General features: G+C 33.1%; 1 protein-coding gene across 1 annotated transcript; it reads right to left on the bottom strand.

Annotated features, from left to right (window-relative positions):
• Positions 1-9,878: 9,878 nt before the first annotated feature.
• Positions 9,879-18,107, bottom strand: LOC111999208 (condensin complex subunit 2). The gene is made up of 13 exons (XM_065782282.1): positions 16,690-18,107; positions 15,853-15,954; positions 15,291-15,408; positions 14,643-14,716; positions 14,511-14,571; positions 14,228-14,428; positions 13,851-14,131; positions 13,586-13,724; positions 13,231-13,487; positions 13,100-13,130; positions 12,727-12,866; positions 12,318-12,428; positions 9,879-10,291 (listed from the first exon to the last, which is right to left on the bottom strand). Exons 1-13 carry the CDS (start codon positions 16,933-16,935, stop codon positions 10,100-10,102), a joined length of 1,953 nt encoding a protein of 650 aa, XP_065638354.1. The 5' UTR covers positions 16,936-18,107; the 3' UTR covers positions 9,879-10,099.
• Positions 18,108-22,617: the final 4,510 nt, after the last annotated feature.

A 22,617-nucleotide genomic window follows, 5' to 3' on the forward strand; every position in this document is an offset into this window, starting at 1 on the left:
CGAAAGATCAGTTAAACAAATGAAATTGGAATAGCAAACAATTGAACCCTTTATAAGATTGCCATGATCATGGCAATCTTAAAAATGGTCTTTTACCATAGACATGCAGGTATAGGATTATTATATTCTGGATTTTTTTTTTTTTTTTTTGAAGAAAACCTATGAACTTTATTGAAAACTGAAAAGTAAGGCTCACAAACTAAAAAGTGGTTTCAGCTTTGCAAATTTTATATTTTAAAACATGTATTTTGTTCTATCATATAATATCAAAATATATCATCAAATGCATGATCCCTTAGTAAAAAACACTGAACATACCTCTCTCTATAAATAAGAGTGGTATTAGAATTGTAAAACTGAAAAAAGGGACAAATTTTAGCCTATGACAGTTTTTTTAAACCAACCTGGTGCAAATACCCTCTCCTCACTAACAATTTTTTTTTTACCGCTTTTTTTTTTTTTTACTTTTTCGTACTTTATTTAATCAATGATTGATATTGAAAGTCATTTTTTTCAACCCTCAATCTCAACCATTAAGAGTTATTACATATAGTGCAACCCAAACCACGAATTTAATTAGGTTTCTCTGCACTTTTTACCACACATGGCACACAAACTGAATAGGAATCCATACAATTCACTCACCCCAAATGCCAGTATTTTTCTAGGTAACACAACAATCAACATCAGTAAGGAATGAAGAACGGCCAAAAGTACAACTCCTATATTAAAATCCATAAGACGAGCACATGGGGTTCAAGGTGAAGATGAGGATTAAAGATCGAAAGAGTTCAAAGGAATAAAGGAGCATATAGATCCATTTGTGCAGCTTCGAGATCTACCACTACCACTCATTCATGTATAGGAGGATGCATGTAGGCAACTCTCAAAATCCCTTAGGATTTTTATTATTTAATATTTGCAAGATTTAAATGTATTTTATTTTCCTAAAATCAAAAGAAAATACCAAATTTTTTTTATATATTTAGATTTGGTTTTCTTAATCAATTATAACATTAAGTTTGATATTTATATATATTTTCTTTTAAGTTCTTTGTCAATCTGTTCTTGTATGTTATTTTCATTCCACACACATATATTCATACATAGCATAATTAAAAATAACATATGAGTGTGGAATACGAGTGTGAACAAGAAAACATGTTCAAAAGGTCAATCTTAATAAAATACCCCTTTCACCCAAAAGTTTTAGCAAAATGCTCTATTTTTGAAACTATCTAGTGATGGCCCTGTTTTGAAACTCGATTTTCTAAAAATTGAGTTTCAATATAAAACTCAATTTTTAGAAAATCGAGTTATAGGCAAATCAAACTTAAAAAAATAAAAAAAAAAAAAAAATTGTGGAACTCGAGTTCCATTCAAGGAACTCAAGTTCCACTTGAAAATTTTCAAAGAACTCGAGTTCCTTAACGAAACTCAATTTTAAACAAATTGAGTTTCAAAACAAGGACATATCACTAAATAGTTTCAAAAATTTGTGCATTTTGCTGAAATTTTTGGGCGAAAGGGGTATATTCTCATTTTGGCCATAATATATAACATGATTCTTTTATTAAGATTGACCATTTAAACATGTTTTCATGTATATCTCGCATAGATGGGTTTGTATGTGTAGAATGACGATATGTCTTAATATGTGTTTAATCCATAACATAACATGTTAATGCATCATCTATAAAATTTCTAGTATGTATTTTCATTTTAACATCACACAAAATCATGATGAAGAAAAAAAAATTAAAATAAAATTCTATTTTCCTTGTTTAAGATTATTCATATGACATTTAGGGTAGGCATAAGTTTTTTCTTTTGCACCAACTTGTCATATTTAAATGATATCATGCAAAATAGATTAGAATGTTAAAATTTTCATATTTAAGTCATGATCTGAATTTCCATGAACATATGTAACATGTTCATTAATGATATAAAAATAATATCTAAGATTTCCCTACTCATATTCTCACATGCTAATGCAATTTCATATGATTTTGTTGATATTCATGCATCCTAGATTCTTTATGTAACATGTTCTCTAAAAAATTTAAAAAAAAAAAAAAAGTTTGCTAGCAATTATTTCCAGTAATTATGCGAATACTATGCGCATGGACTACGAAGTTGATATCTTTTATCACTATTTTTTCTATGTCTTTGTCACGTAATTTTATGAAAAAAAGGTGAGCTTGTGTGGGGTGAGGGCCTAACAACTTGCCACGTCTCTCACTCAGAAATTAATTTAGCCCTCAAACATAGTATATGGGATGTAGATTAGGTATTTTCCATGTAATTTTTTCATTGTTATTTTCTTCTTAGAATGTAACTAGGTAACGAAGCTATATAATTTTCTCTTCTTAGATTATATTTAGGCCCAAGATATTGTGATTTATTTTCTCTTGACAAATTATGTAATTTTCATTGAAGGTTCATAAAGTTAATCTTATGAATTTTTTTTTTTTCCTAGTAAACTAATTAAGTAGTGACCCATGTAACTTTTTAGATTAGGGATATCATTGTCGACAATAGAATCTCAACCTTGAACTTCACAACCAAGGATTCTCTCTTTACCCATCAAAGGGGAAAATTTAAAGTGGTCCAATCGGATCGCGGTTTTCACATTAGCAAACATATAAATCTAGAGTCTCTCCATGAGGGCAAGTATGAGAAATATGTTTACTGGTACTTTGCAAATCACCACTACGTTAAGCATCAAAGTGCTTAGGTCGGTGCGGGTGCCATCCAAGCAAGTATGTGTATTGTAGAGTTGCAGCCTTGCAGATATTCCACTGCCAATTAAGCCAACTACGTAATCACATTCCACTTCACTCCTTTGTGCCAAAGTTTGGCTACAAACTTTATTATAATCAATACCTACAACTCCGTTCAATATATTTTCATTGGATCTGAATTTTCAATTTTAACAAATCCACCATTATATTACGTTTTCTTCGTATATTTTCCATACTTGCAAAATTTCCAAAAGATAAAAATCAATAGCTATGTTATCAACCAAATGTTTAAATTTCAAGTTTTTGTAGTCTAAAATTATGCATAAAAATTAAGTTTATAGATCAATAGTAAATAATATCTAATTGGCATGAAATTTGACATGTTTATTAAGAACATAAAAAACATGCAGTTTAGCAATTAGATTTTCAAAATATATAGTTATGGGATACAAAAATTTAAAAAGGTAATAATGTCACATTTCATACCTAAGGTCGAGGAGGCCAATACAATTACGAGGAGACCATACACTCAGACGGTAAGGTTGAAGAGGCGAGTCATGGCCACGTCAATGACACATTACCAGAAGGGGCCACACAATAGAGGAAGAGTTTCAGAGAGGGGGTTAGCCCTAACATGATTGGAGGAATGATAGCTGACAACACATTTAATACACCCTACCAAACCCCCTGGCCGCATTTATCTGGAGAAGACCCCTGAATAGTGTTGTCTTGGTTGCCACAACTCACAGAAGACTTGGGAAGGCATTTGATAAGACAAGCACTCGAGTGGTAGCCTGCATAATCAACAAATGGAAGGTCAAGATCAGCCAAAAGATGTTATATAATGTTAGAGATCCTCCAGGAATGGGGGAGAGGTTCATCTGAGAATCTGAAAAGCACTGTAACATAAAGAACTGAAATTGTAATCAAGTCTAAGAATAATATATTCAAGAACTACTCTCCTCGGACTTTGCCGAGGAAGGATTTCCTCCCATAAAACCTGTTTTTCTTTGTTTTATTTCAATCTTTAATCCATTATGATCACTGTCCAAATCACTGAAACTTAGTTTTCAATTCACTCTCTAAAAATTCTTTGTATTGGGTTCTTTGGGCATTAATCTTGTTACCTTGTGAGCTTAGGATCCAAAACCTGCCCCTACAGTAGTCATGTTAATTTTTTTAGTAGGATTTGTAGTTATTTGTTACAACCAAGTTTATAGTCAAACTGTATCCTTCTTTGTATAGTTTTTTCTAAAAGTGGGAGGAACAATTCAATCCTTTACTCTCATTAATTGGGGAGAAATTATGTTTTCATCCTCATTTATTTATTTAGATTCAATTCATCACACTATCAGCTCATAAGATTTTTGAATTGTCTTATAAGTAGAAAGTGAAATATTTTAGCAAAAAGCTGAGACACCACTTCCTTACACACACACATAAGTACATTTTTTTATTATAAAAAAAAAAAAAAGAACTACATTATATATATATATATAAGTATAAGTATTTAAGCACTTCTGTACATTTATTCTCCGTCTAATAATAATAATAATAATAATAATAATAATAATAATAATAATAATATTATTATTATTATTATTATTATTATTATTATTATTATTATTATTATTATTATTAGTGCAAAAAGTAGGGAATGTGAGGTTTTGAAATTATTATCAGGACAATTTCTTCTACTTATAATTTAGTTTGCATTGTGTTTTAAATTTTAAATGTGGCTTAAAATTTAGGGGTTTGAAATATATTACTTTTCTTATTTGATCTTATTATATAAATTATTATTTTTTAAGCTATTCTAATTAATGTGTTAGGATCTTTTGAATCATTTAAAAAGTAAACATCAAAAAATTATGATCTCCTAATTATATATAAATATATATATATATATATTTATATATTTATATATTGTAGGAATGGCAGGCCCAGAAAGGGTATATTGGGCCGTGGGCCCTATTCGAAAACATTCAATAGTCCGAGAACTGGTAGATGCTAGCGTGGGAGTGCAGGTTAGTGAATGGCCAAAAGGGTCTGGTTTTAAGATTCCAAGAAGCATGTCCAAGGACAAATTTCACCTCAGCTTAATAGGGCAGAGGTCAAAAGGGCTGGCCTGACATTAGGGACAATGTTCTAGGCGATTTTGCTAGCATGGATTAGCATCAAGAAGGGATAAGGTAAAAAGAAAGTGAGAAATAAAAAGAAAGTGAGAAATATCTGAGAGAAAGCTGCTACCACCGCATTAAATACTCTATGACTAACTCTCTTGATGCATTAATGTAGAAGTGATGCCTAAACAGTGATGTTCAGCCTTACAGCTACCACTAAAAGTTTCAAGAATGTGCTGATGGGACAAGGACAAAAGCCAACCATTTGATCCACATGTGGAGGGCTGAGATAGAAAAGAAGGGGGCAATATAAAGGAGAAGGATCCCATTACAGAGGGGGATCAGAGAATTGAGGGAAAAACATTATAACAATAGGAATTAGACTTGTAATCAAATCCAAAAGATATATATACAAAAACTAATCTCCTCAGATTGTGCCGAGGACGATTTTCTTTGGGTAAAACAAGTTTTTCTTTGCTTTCTCATCATCTAGATTTACTATAATTATTATCCAACTCATTAGAGCCTAGTTTTCTAATCCACTCTCTACGATTTCATTGTATTGGGTTATTTGAGCCTAGATCCTATTACCTTTTGGGCTTAGGAACCAAATTGTGGTCTTACATATATATATATATATATAACCGAAGTCTTTGACTTTTTGTTGACTTCTCCAGAGCTTGCCACATCATGATTATTATTTTTTAACAAAACTATATCTATATCTCTAAAATATAAAATATAAAACAAACACTTCTTTCTATAATACTCTCCCACCGTCCCTAGACTCCTTATACTCTCTCTATTTACTAAAAATAAAAATAAAAAATCCTAACGCAAGTTAGACTTCTAACCAAATACAATAACACTCTCCCATGGTCAATACCATTTAAGAAAACTACTTCTATACTTCCAACACCACTTTGCTATACAGTCTCTTGCATTGATTTTGGTAGAGTCCTATCTAAATCAAGGATATTATGATTAGTCCAAAGACCTAAGTCACTATGTGAGGCAGTGAGTGTTTGTTCTTGCTTTTCTATTAGCTTTTGATGAACTTTATTAATTTTATTTCCCAATTGATTAAATTTATTGGCAGCTATATTCTTCGCAACTATGCACTGTGAGTCAGAGACTGTGTTGTGTGTTTCACTTTCGGCTCACAGTGAATGTGCTAATATTCAATGAACTCTTTTTTAGGATTTCGACAAGCTCCACATGTTGGGCTGTACATGTTGGGTTCTATTCTACTACGTACAATTTGCTACAAATTTGAGTCAAATTTCCAACGCCCATCTTTTCAACATTTTATAAATTTTATTCAACTTTATTTCTTTTAGGATGGACCATTGGAGACACTTGATTTGCTAGACAAAATGGGTTCCTGCCTTTTTCGGGCAAATTATATAGGGAAATGACCCCCTTCCCAAACTAAAGAGGGAAATGTCTCTCTTTTAAAATTTGATTTTTGATAAATCGAGTTAGAAAAAAAAAAATTCTGAAGCCCTATAGTGATGTTTTAAGGACCTATAGTGACACTTTTTAACTTGACTTCAAAGAAATCGAGTTATAGGTATAAAAAAAGCCACTATAGGTCGATTTCAATGAAATCGAGTTAAAAAAACGTCACTATAGGCTCCTTAAAAACGCCACTATAGGGTCTAACTTGATTTATCAAAAATCGAGTTTTAAAAGAGGGGCATTTCCTTATTTAGTTTGGGAAAGGGAGCATTTCCCTATATAATTTGCCCGAAAAGGGCAAAAGCCCATTTTGTACCTTGAATTTGCTATTCAGGAAGTGCTTGATGTTAAAGTTCAATCAATGTTAAAATATGTGAGAGATATTTTGGTCAATTAGAAAAAGTTTGATAAAACATAAAAGGAAAAAGAAATAAAGTACTGGAAAAAAAAAATAGTAACTGTATTAGGCAGAGGCTTTTGGAGATTGTTGTTTTTATTTTTGGAATTCTTTACACTCATGTGTATGTATGTATTGAGTTTAATTGAATTGAAATTATCTTTGAAACTTTGGTTTTGATTGAATAATGAAAATGACAGAAGAAGTATGTTCTAATATTTAGAGTCTTCTGTATATGTGTTGTTGTAGTTTAAACTTAGAATTTGAATTGTTAAATTGTTAATTTAGAGTTTCATTGTTCATCTATATTAATCATGAATAATAATATTGCTATTTGCAACCATCATGATATGGTATCAATGACGTGATCATTCCGAATGTTTTTCTTTAGAGTTTAGATAGAATCTATTTTATGATTAAAAAAATTTACAATTAAAAGACTTTTGAATTTTTTTTTTTAATTATTACGTTAGATCTTAAAGTACTTCTAAAACTTTATCCTTTATGGCATCATTAAAAAGAAAACTTATACAGATAGGTATTTGGATATTATTTGAGACTATTATAATGAACTAATGTATTACACATGGTACAGATCTAACTGTAACATCCTATGCTATAAAATTAAAATTGGGCCAATAGTTATCTTCTCTTTGCAAAAAATGATTAAATTCTCATTAATTATGATAGTTCACTTTTAGGTAAAATAGAAACTCAATTAACTAAGTTCTAAGAAATTTAAAACTCTATTTCAAAAAATTTCTAGAACATTGAATTTTATTTTAATTATTTTAATCATCTATCATAATAATTTTATATTGTAAAAGAATAAAATTTATACATTACATACAATCATTACTCTAGTTATCTTCTAAATAATGGAGGATATGAGAATGTGATTTGTAGATCTACTATCAAGATAACATAGATTAGATTGGTGGTGAATAGAAGATCTAATTGCAGTTGAGTATTGTGTGAAGTCATCACCAGAATAGCTTACGCCGGGATGTGTTATGTGGAACCAATGATGTGAAGGAAAAAGAATTTTTCTAACCCCTTATATTGAACAAAAAATTACATATTTTCATTCATTTTCAAGTTATACATTTTTTTTTTTAACTCAAGTCATACACCTTTGAGCAAAATAAATACTTTTCATTTTTATTTAACTATCCTGTGTATCGCACGGGTTAGTGACTAATATTATAGATAAAATAAAACAGTTCTTGCATTTGACTGTGTTTTAAACAATTTTTTTTTCTACAGAATAATGACCAATCCTATTGATGGGAGTCCATCAAAATAGAAAATGGAACAACTCTTCACAGGAAAATTCTACTGTACTCATTTTTTAGAATGTACCATATCTAAGTGTTAAAATAATTATTGTCTTATTTATATAAAATAGATAAACGATTAAACTTTGATAGTTATGGCACAAAAGCAAAAATGTGTATCGTAGAATGACTTTTCCCATTATAGTGGAACCCTCGGTAGCCTATTTCGTACCCTCACTTTCTTCCATGACTTAGCATTAAGGTGGAAAATACATATCTTTACATGTGCCACCTAGTAACCTAAAACTAGATTACAAAATTGAACCCTCCTTTCAGAAGTTTTTATTGTCTCCGAGTCCGAGAGGAAGTCAAATGTCTAAAATATTTTTTATTTTTTTATTTTATTAAATTACTAACTGGACCCAATTGTATTTGCCAAACAACTTAACCCAACGAAAAATAATAATAATAATAATGATTTGTTAAACCTAACCACGGATTTGATGCTGGTACAACTTTGAGGTGCCCCCTAAAACGTAGGCATCAGAAACTAAAGGGATAAATCACGTTTTCAACAATATTCAGGCAATAATTATGTACACCACCGAACAAACATTTTTTCCAACAACTTCAGCGATAATTGTGGAAATATTATTGTTGCTGAAAAATGTATTCAAGTACTTGGTAAGCAGCTTGTGAAAACAACAGTTGTCCACTCCTAGTTGCATTTTTAATTTTGGGGGCTTCTATTATTGTAGTCATTTCATTAGAGTTTCACAATCAATGATGCAGATTTCAGCAAAGACGCCATGTTTGACAATTTTGAACATCAACTACTAAAGCTCTAGAAACAAAACAAAAACAATTTAAATGTGCATGCGGCAACAAAAAATACTTGTCGTTTCTTTCTTTTCTTTTTTCTTTCTGATAGCTACTTGTCAAATCTTCCATGACAACTCAAGAAGATATGCCAAGAACATGGGAAGATTACTACATGGATCAGCGAAGTTGCACATTTTTCATACAAAAATGCTCAAACTAAAGCTGATCAACTAATGTTTTTTTTTTTTTTTTTTTTTGAAAAGTAGATCAGGTTATAGGTGTGTAAATGCAGTGGTCTGTTTGAAATAACTTATTTAATTAAAACTGAAAACTTTTTACTAGTACTGTAGAAAAAAGCTAAAAGCTAGCTGAAATCTAAATAGTATAGTGAAACTCATAAATAGTACCAAAAAATGCAATATAACCCAGGAATAATAACAAAAATAAGTTAAAACTCTAATAAGCTTTAGCTTACTTCCCAAATACACTACTTGCTACACATTTTCCACAGCAGAGTACAATAAACTATGTGCAAGATACTGCTCTAGACTGTCCCACTTGTATGCATATCATTATGAGGAAAGGTGTATACTGAGATCATCCAAATTGGAGTTGCCATGAATGCTCAACCCATGCTCGTTAGCCAAATGTAAGAGGCATATAAAACACAAATGAGGGGAGATATCACTAATAGTTGCAGCAGCTTTGCAGTCAGTAGGAAAGCTGGCCAAGATCTGCCTGAATGATGCCACTTCTTGTAGACCCTTTTCAAGTTAGAAATATATGAATTAGCATTTACCTTTTCAAAATACCAGATATAAATATATGCACGCCATGAGAATGCATTTAGAGACGCTTAAAATGAAGATACAAAGCAACTTGGAGAAATATGAAAGAATAACAGTGTCTTAATATTGTTCAATTGATGCATTTTTTTTTTTTTTTTTTTTGAAAAGTAGATCAGGTTATAGGTGTGTAAATGCAGTGGTCTGTTTGAAATAACTTATTTAATTAAAACTGAAAACTTTTTACTAATACTGTAGAAAAAAGCTAAAAGCGAAAAGCTAGCTGAAATCTAAATAGTATAGTGAAACTCATAAATAGTACCAAAAAATGCAATATAACCCAGGAATAATAACAAAAATAAGTTAAAACTCTAATAAGCTTTAGCTTACTTCCCAAATACACTACTTGCTACACATTTTCCACAGCAGAGTACAATAAACTATGTGCAAGATACTGCTCTAGACTGTCCCACTTGTATGCATATCATTATGAGGAAAGGTGTATACTGAGATCATCCAAATTGGAGTTGCCATGAATGCTCAACCCATGCTCGTTAGCCAAATGTAAGAGGCATATAAAACACAAATGAGGGGAGATATCACTAATAGTTGCAGCAGCTTTGCAGTCAGTAGGAAAGCTGGCCAAGATCTGCCTGAATGATGCCACTTCTTGTAGACCCTTTTCAAGTTAGAAATATATGAATTAGCATTTACCTTTTCAAAATACCAGATATAAATATATGCACGCCATGAGAATGCATTTAGAGACGCTTAAAATGAAGATACAAAGCAACTTGGAGAAATATGAAAGAATAACAGTGTCTTAATATTGTTCAATTGATGCAACATCATAAAAATGTTTTGATGGTCAACTTAAAATAGTAATCAACAATCAATCCAAAGCATATTGATTCATTAAGATTTCTACATCAAGCCTTACCAATGGTAAGTATCTGTGACTTTATGTCACCGAAAAGGACTCACTGCGGAGGAAGGTAATTGATAGCAAAATCATGCTCTAATGTTGTCAAACCCCTTATGCGGTTGGCTTATAGAAGTATATTAGAAGTGGTTGGGATAAATTTGCCTCCTAGACATGCATTGAGATGGGGGACAGCTCTAAAGTTTTGTTTTGGAAAGATCATTGGACTAGCAATGGAAGTCTCAAAGAAACATATCCTGAATTATTCTGATTTGCTAGAGATAGAGATGCCCTTGTTTTAGATTAGATGGACTAAGTAAATGGTTAAACTGCAGTGGAATCTACTTTTCTTTAGAGAAACTCAAGGTTGAGAGAGAATCAGTTGAACATTTTTTGATGATTTGTATGCGGTTGAGTTCACCCAATGGCAAGGTGATGGATTGGTGTGGCTCCCTTCACCAAAGAAGGGATTTCAAAGTTTAAGAAAATCATTGAGCGCTCCAATGAATTTCCCGTCACAATTTTTTTTTTTTCTATAATGAGTTTCTGCCCTAGAGATAATGTCCCTAGAAAGGTTATGTGGTGGATTTTGGAAAGGAAATAAGTTCCTCGAGTATATTAAGTTGGCCAAGAGCCTTGTAACTCAATTGATTGGAACCTCTTAATGTTTTCAATGAAGACATCCAGAGTTCAAATCCCCCAATGTGGGCTATGGTGTTTGGTTTGTTTGGAGTGAGCTGGGTTATGCCGCAATCTGTAGTGGGGCTTCTAGCATGTTGACAAGGTAGATTTGGTCGTCATCAAAATAGGTATATATGGTTGATTGTTTCCCATTGCTTATTGTGGTGTCTTTAGAGGGAGAGAAATAGTAAGTGCTTTGAAAATAAGGAGAGATCCATATCAGACCTAAAGCTATTTTTCTTTAGAACTTTAATGTATTGGTTGGCTGCTTTGCGGAACCAATCATTTTTATCTTTTCTTGATTTCCTAGATTCTTGTAATTTTTGTTCTTGATTGTTTAACCCCTTGTACACTCCCTGTATACTAGGGTGTTCTCCTTTTTTATATCAATAAACTTATTACTTATAAAAAAAAAAAAAAAAAACCCACTAGCCCACCCGCAATTCTCTAATCATCAAAATTAAGGATATGTATGACAGCTGTAATTAGCGTGAGAATAAGTGGAAGAATAACAAATGAGTTTCCTGTCATTATAGGTTTGCATCAAGAATCAACATCAAGTCCATATCTCTTTGCTCTAGTGATGGATGAACTCACTAAACCAACTCAAGAGGAAGTCTCTTGATGTACACTTTTTGAAGATCATATAGTTTTAGTGGATGGAACTAGAAGTGGAGTTAAATTCAAGCTAGAAATTTGGCGAGAAAATGTAGAATAAGGCTTTTGATTAAGTAGGATTAAGATGTGTTTCTACTTTTGATTCTTTGCAAGATTTACTTGATTTTTTACTTTCCTTGCTAGTTCGTTTTTAGTTCTTATTTTTTCTGTAGCACACTGCCTGTGTGTTTTTATTTTCATTGTATTGTTCTCTTTTATTTATCAATGAAGTTAATTACTTTTCAGAAAATAAAGAATGGTTTTGAAATGAAAAAATTAATTGCCATGTGGACAAAGTGAAAACCATTACGTTCATATGTTTGTCAGTTTATTAAACAAAAATCCTGAACAAGCTCTTTCTGTGCTTTAAAGAATTTATGGAAGGAACATTGTAAATAACATAAGATAATTGCATATGTGCAACAAGGCAAAACTATTATCATACCTGAGGACACATATTAGGAGATTCTTGGATATGGTCCCAAAGAGTTTCTTTCAGTGCCTGGACATCAACTTGCTTAGAAGTTTTGTCATACTGGACCTCAACTTTATTTACCTGTATTATTTAGATAAAGGAAGCAAAGCATAAGCTCCAACTACAAATGTTCCCACTACGTGCTTATTGTGTTTAACCTAACAATTTGAATTAGTCTGAAAATAATGGCAAATTTGTATGTTCTTTCCAATCAATGACACTAATACTGGGGTATACTCCCCTCTTAAACCTAAAAACAGAATGCATAAAATCATGTTTTAAAACCAATCCAATTCATAGGAAGTCCTAACTCCAAGGTTCAGACACACAAATGCAAGTGCTAAAACAAAATTATGCAGCGAGATGAAAAGAAGACAACCTGGCGAGGTTGAGAAACAAGTGTGCTGGAGTCCTCTACATCACTATGGTCATTTCCGTCATCATTTTGGCCACCAAACGCACTATCATCATCCCAGGATGGCAGAGGCCCATAATCATCACATTGTTGCCTTGATACATCTGAACAATATAAGGATGCTTAATGATCATATTAGAAATTATATAATATATATATATATATAACGGAAACAGCAACTATTTATTCTAATGACTAATGAAACCCCAAATGCATATTATAACAATTTATTCTAAATATCATGTGCACATTTTATCAAAATGAGGAGAAAATATAAGGACCACAAGACAATAAGCATTGAAAAAGATATTTTTATTGCAAAGACAGAAAATTTTACCTGAGCATTTTCTTCCCTTCCCCCCAAGACACTGCAGCAAATTATGCATTCAACAATATTAAAATAAAATGAAAACATAACATTTCAACAGCAAACCATGTTCTAGATGGATGATTGGCAACATGTATTACCTTTACATTTGGGAGAAGAAATAACTTCACAAGATCTTCTGGTTGATAATGGCAATCTTCAGGAAGTTTTATGTTAGAAGGTGCTCTATTTCCAGGCAGTAGTAACGACTTGGGATTTTTGGGAGGAGCAAAGACATCTGGCATAACTTCATCCAATGCTTTTGTGAAATCAATATCAGATTCTGCTTGTTTCTTATTTCTTGGACGCTTGGTTATTACTGGTGATTCATTTTTTGCAGCAGGATCATCCTCTAAACCTTCAAAACAGATTCCATGATACAATACAATTAGAAAAGGTACTAAAATGTATAAGCTGATTGATGCAATAACTTGGAACTAGTCTCCAGAATCCTACCTTTAGATTTTTTGTACTTCCAATGATCAGGACCTGCCCAAGCATTTTGTTTAGTCAAACCCAGACTTAAGAACAGATAACCATCAACTTTCTCAAATCTGTCATCCATATTAGGTTCGAAAGAAAATGGTTCATTTTCCTACAAAATTCAACACAAGATATCATCAAACAGAACCATTCTTTATTTCCTCAAAAGATAAAGAGAAAATCAAAGAATATATATGACAGCCCAAAGCCAATTATATGGGTAGACTATAGCAAACACCTCATGATAACTTGGATTAGTTGATTCCGCATAAATGGGGCCCTCATCAGCCACACTTGCTTGGTCATCACGATCATAATTCCAGGCCCCACAATTGTCAAATGCATCACCAACAAAATCAGGTTCATAAGCTTCATCAACATTTTCTGCTGATTTCTGGCCAGAGGAATAGAGATCAGATGGCCTTCTATTATCTTCATCAAATTGATTGACCATGTCTCTCAGAGTTGGCGAAATTTCTTCCTCTCTTCGCATGTTCAATACCATCTGTTCAACATATTCTGTAAATAGAACAAGAACACAGTTGTTATTGGAACTAAATTCTTCTATTATAAAGTAAAGACCAGAAACACCATATATGAAAAAAAGCAACAAACCTTTGGCAAAAGATAGATCAATTGTATCTGATTTATCATGCTGATTTTCACATGATGTGCATTTCCCCGGTATTTCAAGTGAATCAAAAAGCACCCTACATCCACCATATACTCCAAGATTATTCATTAAAAGACCCTTGGCTCCACCTTCATCAAATTGTGCAGAGGTCTGATGATAAAGTGGATCGACTGCAAATGCAACTGAAAAAACAATGGCAATTCATTATAATCTCAACATTAAATTCCACCTTAGTATCAGAGACAGCGCAGGATGTGTGATCACCATCAAACTTCTTTACATTAAGAGCCTCGAAAGATGATTCCAGTGTTGATAAAGGGGACAACTGCATGTTTTTACTAATGTCAGTATATATTTTTCTGAATTAATCCATTAAATGGTAAGAGAACTATCAACCTTTCTCTCTGTCTCTTTCTTGGAATGACCTTCCTCTTGTCCAATGTCAACATTGGCATCATTCTCAGTAGCATCTGGAATTACAAAAAAGAATCAAAAGACTCACAAAACTTAAAGGATATAAATTCAAATGTGAAAGTGAAACACAGTGACACACATCAGCAACATAAAAATTAAACATACAACATGAAGTTATTATACTTACAGTCCACAGCATGCATATGATAGTAACTTTTAATTTATAGGTAAGTTACACACATATCCAATGGATTTTGAACCCAATACATCACCCTCCATCTTGTTTTTACAAGGGGAGGAGGAGGTGCTATATGAGCCAAATCTCATTGGCACATATGACAGCAAGACTTACAAAATATGCATAATTTTGCCATCTAAAGGCCAAGACAGTCATTTTTGTTTATTCCTTTTATAATTTGAAAAAGTGTGAAGGTCACCATGCCCCAACTTGAATATCCTTTACATTTCTTACAACCCTCAATTGTCAATAGACAAAAATGATAAAAAACTACAATCTTCAGTATGTTTAATTTCTAACAACCCCCTCCCCGGTGGCCACACACACACATACACACTCAAAAAGAAAACAGAAAAAAAAAAAGGCCAATCTCTAAGGTTACATCACCAAACCTTGTTCATTTTCTTGACCTGCTCTGTTCATCCCACCAAGGACCTTATATGCCTCTGAATGCACAGAATCCACCCTTAAAGAGTAAATCTTAACTCCAGCTTCAAGAGTGCAACTTGCCTAAACAAATAAGAAATTAATTAATACTTGCAGCATAAGCATATAGCATATGCAAAAGAGCACTGGGAATGTTAAATCAACAGTTTTAGAATCATCACTTGCTCACCAACTATAAAAAGCCAAATTACTCTTTAATATATAGAATGATATAGTCTTATAATATTACCTATGTCAATTCCTATAAAGCTTAAAACAACCACATCACACTACAAGACCTAATTTCTAACCAGATTTAAAGGCGCATCTTGTTGCCCCACCCTCACTTAAATCATCATTCTCCCAATCCAAAATTTGTTTCACATAAAATCCAAGTTCTAATCGCTATCCAATAGAATTTGTCTTAACATCCAACTAATATTTCAGTTCAAGAATTTTTTTGCAGCAATCAGCTACTAAAAGACCTGCATTGTCTACCACATAATCCACAAAAATCACAACACATACCTTTTGAAAGTTCGTCTCAGCATCATCTTCTTCCTCAACCTTTATAACTTCTGTTAAATGGTCTATCAAATTCAGCTCCCAAGTGTTCTTCTGATTAATTTTCTGCACGCCAAAAAAATAAAATAAAAACAAAAAATCAATAAATTCATAATAAAGAAAAAAAATTTAAGTACCCAGTAAAAGAAAATCACTTCAAAATTCACATTCTACCAAGCATGACTATATATTCAATTGCTTTAAAAATATTATATTAAAGTTAAATTCTTTTTCTCTCTATGGTTGTTTTCTGCTAACACTTAACTTCTAGTTCAAAATAAACAGGAACATATAGTTTAAGAAGACAATCATAAAGAGAGAGAGAGAGAGAGAGAGAGAGAGATTACACAAATAATTTTGCTGAAAAGTTTCATGCAATAGTGGAAAAAATAAATCAAATTTATATATAAAAGCAGTAAAATTCAAGCGCAAACAAATACAGACAAAATATCTTTTGAATTCACATTATACAAAGCATGATTATATATGTGATTCTCTTTTTCAAGAAAAATTAAATTTCTTATAGTTAAACTTGATTCTTTCTCTCAGCGGTTATTTTCTACCGAAATTAAACAAGTACATTGTTTTAAATAGAGAGAACTCTCATCAAAATTCATAATTTACGAAACATGATATTATATTTAAATATCTTTATTAAAAAAGCAACCTAATTTCTTACAATTCAGTATATTTGTCATTTTTTTTTTCTATCAGCGTTTAATTTCACTAAAAATCAAACTTTGAATTCAAAATTAAAGAGAGAAAAAAACGGTAGAGCAAGCAAGAGAGAATTATACGGACATTTTCGCTGGCGAGTTTGATGCAATTGCGGAAGAGATCGAGGATCTGATGCTTGCCGAGGAATTTATCGGAATCGGAGGCGCCACGTGGAGGCGGAGAGACGACAGAGATGCGACGGACCTTGGCTGCGCGGGCGGCTCGGGCCTGGGCTCGCTCGAGGTGGTCGTCGTTGGAGCCGAGGAAGAAGGGGCTGGTGGGCGATTGGAGGAGCCTTTGTTTGGGGTTTGGGCTTAGGGTTTCGGCCATTGTTAAATTGAAAATAGGAAAAATTGAAAAGCTTTTTGGAAATGGAAGTGCTTTTGATTTGTATTGTATTTGTAGGGATTGCTGATTGCTGAGACTGATAGAGCGAGAAGTGTGATTCTCTCTCTCTCTCTTGCTCTCTCTCTGGGTTTTGGAATTTTTGTGAAGGAGAGAAGAAATGGTATTTCCCTCCAGTTTAATATTTTGAAATTTTAGGGGGTGCAGGTTCTAAACGACATGCCGCTTTAAAGTAAACAAACTAAAACTGCAGGCGAAAAGGCCTTGGATGCTCATGCTGTCTTTTTTTTCTTTTTTTTTTTTCTTTTTGGTTAAGAGGGTTGCTCATGCTGTCCATTTCGCCCAATTCATTGTTCAAATTTTAAATAACATAACAATATGTACAATTTTAGATTTGTAAAATTTAGTCTGAATTGTGAATAGATGAAATAGGCGCGTGGGGAGGATTCTTTTGGAGTATGAAAGTGTAATACAATATATATTTCACAAGTCACAACTACTAAAATGGCAAATCATAATTATTGTACTTAAAATTGGTGTTAAACACTTAGAGACCGTTTGGCTTGGGCGGAAAAGCTGAAACGCGCGTTTGCGTTTCAGCATTTTTTTTTTTTTTTCACGGGTTTCAGTCTTTTTTTACTGTTTATGTACTGTTGCGATTACTGTTCAATGAACAGTAGCCGCAAAGTTTGACCTTTCAACCAAATTTTACTGTTCACGAACCCACAATTTTCACTTTTCAGCAATTTTTTCATTAAATATGGGTCCCACGATACTATTCACATATTTAAAAATTATTTAGCTACAGTGTTTTTCAGTTTCCAGTTTCAGTTTTCAGTTGTATCCAAACGGACCCTTAAACTATTAACTTTGAATCCTATGCGAACATAATATATTATATACATTAATTATAATCTACCACCTCAATATTTTTAAAAAAATTTACGTTTGTAACATTGTTGGACTACTAAACTCCCCTCGTTTTTTACACCTATAAAAGGGGTGGAAAAGTTTTTTAGATATAAGATAGAATTCTACTCTATCCTAATCTGAGTGTATATATGTGTGATGCTCCCTCCTAGAGACTTGAACCCCGGCCCTTACTCCGCACACCCCACAAGCACTTATACTTGTGGAGTGACTATCGCACTAAAAGTGTGCGGTGGTAAAGAGTGGAAAAGTTGAAGGATAAAAATAGGAAAATGATAAAAATAAAAAAAATAAAAAAAAAATAAAAAAACAAAACAAAAACGAAAAGAAAGAAAAGATTTAGAGTCCATTTGGTTTGGCCATGACTCAGTTTTCATAACTCAATACTATTTGCTTATGGTTGGTACTCGTGTGGGGATTTCTCTTACTTCTCACAAGACATTTTCTCCCAATGCAACACACCTAATCCAGAAACAAACCCAAACCCCATAAAGCGAAAAGCATTGCACAGACCTCCCTGTCCGACGCCGGCTCAAATCGAAAATGGGTTTGGTCTTCTTTACTCTTCTATTTCTATTTCTGTATTCTTTTCATCAATATCCATTAACATCTCTTTTTCCAGAAACTCATTTCATGCATCAATACCTAGCTACACCGAAACCCAGCTCCACCACCACCAACAGCAAACCCAAAATCCACCACCATCAACCAAGCTCCACCACCACCAACAACAAACCTAGAAATCTACAACCACAACCTCTACCACCAACAGCCCTCAACACAACCACAACCTCCACCAAAAAATCCGAATGAATCAAAAATCTAAACCCACCAACAGCTCTCAACCAAAACCACAACCTCCACCAAAAAATCCAAGTGAACAAGTTTCAAGCCATAACCACAAACATAGAAAACCCAAACCCACCAACATAAAATCTTTAGATTGGTGATCTGAATTGCCAAATCCAAACCCACAAATATAGAAAACCCAAACTCAAGAATCCTATATTGAAAATCAAAATCATGAAAATGAGGTGTGGGTTTTTGTTTCTAGGTATAAATTTATGCATGTATGAAAATGGTGGAGTGGGTCTGAAGAAGAAAGAATGAGAGAAAAAAAAATGTTGGAATAGGTCTGTGGATTGGGTGTAAAGAAGAAAGAATGAAAGAAAAAGAAAGAAAGAAGAACAAAAAAAAAAATGTTGGAGTGGGTCTATGGATTGGGTCTAGAGAAGAAAGAAGAAGAAGAAGAAGAAGAAGAAGAAGAACAACAACAACAACAACAACAAAAAGCCATTGGAGTGGGTCTGAAGAAGAAAGAAAAATAAAGAAGAAGATGAGGGGAAAAAAAAAGCCTTAGAGTGGGTTTGAAGAAGAAAGAAAGAAAGAAAGAAAGAAAAGGAAAGAAGAAGCAGAAGAAAGAAACAAGGAGAAAATGTCGTTGGTGATGAGTGGGTCTGACTTGACAAAACACAATATATGGGCCCCACAGAGTTAGAAAATTTACCTTAGTGCCATTGAGTTTTGTATCTCAGTTTTTGAAAACACTAGTTTTGTGTTTCCTGTTTCCATCACTCTAACTCAAAATTTTTGAATTTTGAGTGATGGAAACACAATGTGAAAATCAAGCCAAACAAAAAAATTTGTATGAGTCTTATGTGTTTTGAGAACTTAGTTATGAATTTTGAGTGATATGATCCAAAACTGTTCTAAACCAAACAGGCTCTTAGTTTTCTCTCATATATGTTTAGTTGAAATGATGGAAAAGTGGAGAGATGGAAAACTATGAAAAATGAAATTCATATAAATTTACAATTACATCCTTATTAAATAAAACAAAAGGCAATACAATTTTTTATACACATTTATTTATTTTAAAATATTATGCATTGACATTTCACTTTTTTTTTTTTTTTTAATTTCAAAGGCACAAACTAGATCCAAAAACTGGTGGGGGGGAAAAAAGGAACTATAGAAGAAAGTGATAAAAACAAAAGAAATAAAAAGAAAAAATGAGATCTCTCTCTCTGTGACTCACATTTAGGATCCGTTTGGTTGGAGGAGAAGAAAAGTGGGAGGATGGAAAATTGTGGGAGGATGGAAAATATTTAATTTTCCTCATGTGTGTTTGGTTGGAGGGATGAAAAAGTGCGAGGATGGAAAACTCTTTTGTTTAGTTGAAAAGAAAAGTGGGAGGATAGAAAAAGTAATTTATATATATTGACTAATGTACCCTTGTTACATAATAGGTAAGAAATATATTTATTTGTACTCATTAAATAATATAAAATTTACCAACAATTATATTTTTCAATAAGAAGTTTTACGTCCACAACATTTTTGCAATACTTTCACAACAAAATTTATGTGAAAAGTTGTTACTAGTTCTAATTTGAACCCACCACTGATATTATTTTTTTACTCACCAACATTAACTAATAACAATCTGTTACTTAAAATTTATTGTTAAAATATTGTAGTAACATTTCTCAATTAGGATTTTTTATTCTTTATATTATTTCTCTTTTCACTCTTTTCATTTCATCCATACGTTTTTGTTTTTGTTTTTGTTTTTTTTTTTTTTACGCTATCTCCTCCATACACATTGTTATCTCTATCCCCACCCCTTCTTTTTCTTTTTCTTTTCTCCACACACGTTCTAGCAAATCATTTAGCACTCTCATTCTCTCTTTCTTTTCTCTAGCTTGCTCTCTCTGTGTTTTTTTTTTTTTTTTCCTCCATGCCTNTGGAAAAAAAAAAAAAAAACCAAATAACATGAACATGTGCAAATTAGTAGCAAAGAAAAAAAAAGGAGAAAGGAACTATGGAAGGAAGCAATAAAAACAAAAGAAAAAAAGAAAAAAAAAGTGAGATAAAACAAAAATCCAAAACAATGTGAATGTGCATAGAGTAGTAACAGAGAAGAAACAAAACATGTTAGCAAAGAAGAATGTGCATGGGCATTTTGGGCAACTCATGTTAGTGAGCTTCTCCCCTAGTTTTCTCCCTATTTTGGAGAGAAATTTGTTTGTGGACCTGGAAAGAAACACTTGGGCCGACCACATTTTTTTCCACTCTCCCTTCTAACCAAACACCCATTAAATTTTTTTCTCTCCACTTTTCTCTCCTAAATTTTCCATCCTCCCTAAAATCTCTCTAAGCAAACACACACTAAAGGCATCAATATCTAGAGTGGTAAAACTCCAAATATGCTAAATTTTAGCATCAACCCTCTAAAAAGATGTGTACCCCAACTTGCAATTGTAAAAAAATTCACACTTAGCTACAGTACCATCCTAAATTTATGATGGTACAGTAGTTTTTTTTTTTTTTTTTCCTCCATGCCTGTTTGTCCTTATCTCTTTATCTCCCCCTTCTTTTCTTTCTTTTTCTCCCTCATTCAAGAAGTTCTTTCTCTCTTTTTTTTCTCCAGCTCTCGGTTTCTCTTTTTTTTTTACTTGATTCCAGAACAGCCTTTGTGTTTGTGAGGAGGGTAAGTGGGAGAGGGCATTTGTGTAATTCCATGGTAAGAGCAGTTTTCTCTCCATAGTTTTCCTCCTGATTTGGGAGGAAAAAAATTGTTAGGCCCGGGAGGAAAATTTTCTCTGGGTTTTCCATCCTCTCTGTTTTCCTTTGCTTCCCAAACAGTGAAAAACACTGTTTTCCACACCATTTTCCACCAATTGTTTTCCATCCTCCCTATAATCCCTCCAACCAAACATAGTGTTACTCTCTACCTTTCTCTTTCTCTTCTCGATTCTCCTTCCGTCCCTCTCACTCTCTGAATCTCTCCTCTCTCAACTCTCCCCTCACTCTCTTCTCCCTTCCATGGTTAAAGCTCACATGCTCTGCCATTACCGCCACCAACACCACGGTGATCTCTCTTCACCTCTAACCCATCTATTTATCTCTCAAACCCAAAATAGCCGCCACCACCAATCTTAGCTCAATCTCTCACTTTCTTCCCCCTTCCATGGCTGAATCATCTCTCTCTATCTCTTCAAACCCAAAAAATGATCTCTCAAACCAATTTTTTGAGGTGGGTTGCATGGAGACAACGGCTTGGTGGAGGCGTGGAAATCGTGGTGGAACCGTGGTTGTGGTTGGGTAACGGTGGTGGTGGTGGTGGTGGTGTTGGGTTCCAATGCTAGGTAACGGTGGTAACAATGGCCGTGGTGGGTTTTGTTTTGTTTTGTTTTGTTTTTTAATTTGAGTTTTTGGTTTCGGTAGGATTTTGGTGAGCAATGGGGTAGTGGAGGGCATGGTGGTGGCATAGTGATGATTGGATTGTTTGATTATTTGATTGTTTTTTTAATGAGTTTGCTGGGCTTGTGTTTGGGGTTTTTTTTTTTTTTTTTTTTTTTTTTCAATTTGGTTTTTGGTTCTGATGGGATTTTGGTGGGCAGTTGGTAATGGGCAGCGATGGCGTGGTGGGCATGGTGGTGACCGGATTGTTTGGTTGTTTTTTTAATGGATTTGTTGGGTTTATGGTTGGTTAGTGGTTGGATATTTGCTAAGTTTGTGGTGAGTTTGGGGTCACAGTGGTTGCTGTGTGGAGATGCGGTTGAGAGAGATCGTTAGTAGTGGTGTGATTGAGAGAGTGACAGAATTTAGAGAAGGAGTGATAGATAATTTTTTATTATTTTATTATATATTTATTTATATTATTTTGACGTGTTGTATGGAAAAATAAAGTTGGGATGTTATGTGTATTATAAATGGTATGATTTATTATTT

Source organism: Quercus suber, unplaced genomic scaffold (genome assembly GCF_002906115.3).
Source record: "Quercus suber isolate HL8 unplaced genomic scaffold, Cork oak 2.0 scaffold_295, whole genome shotgun sequence".
In the NCBI taxonomy this organism is placed as follows: Eukaryota; Viridiplantae; Streptophyta; class Magnoliopsida; order Fagales; family Fagaceae; genus Quercus; species Quercus suber.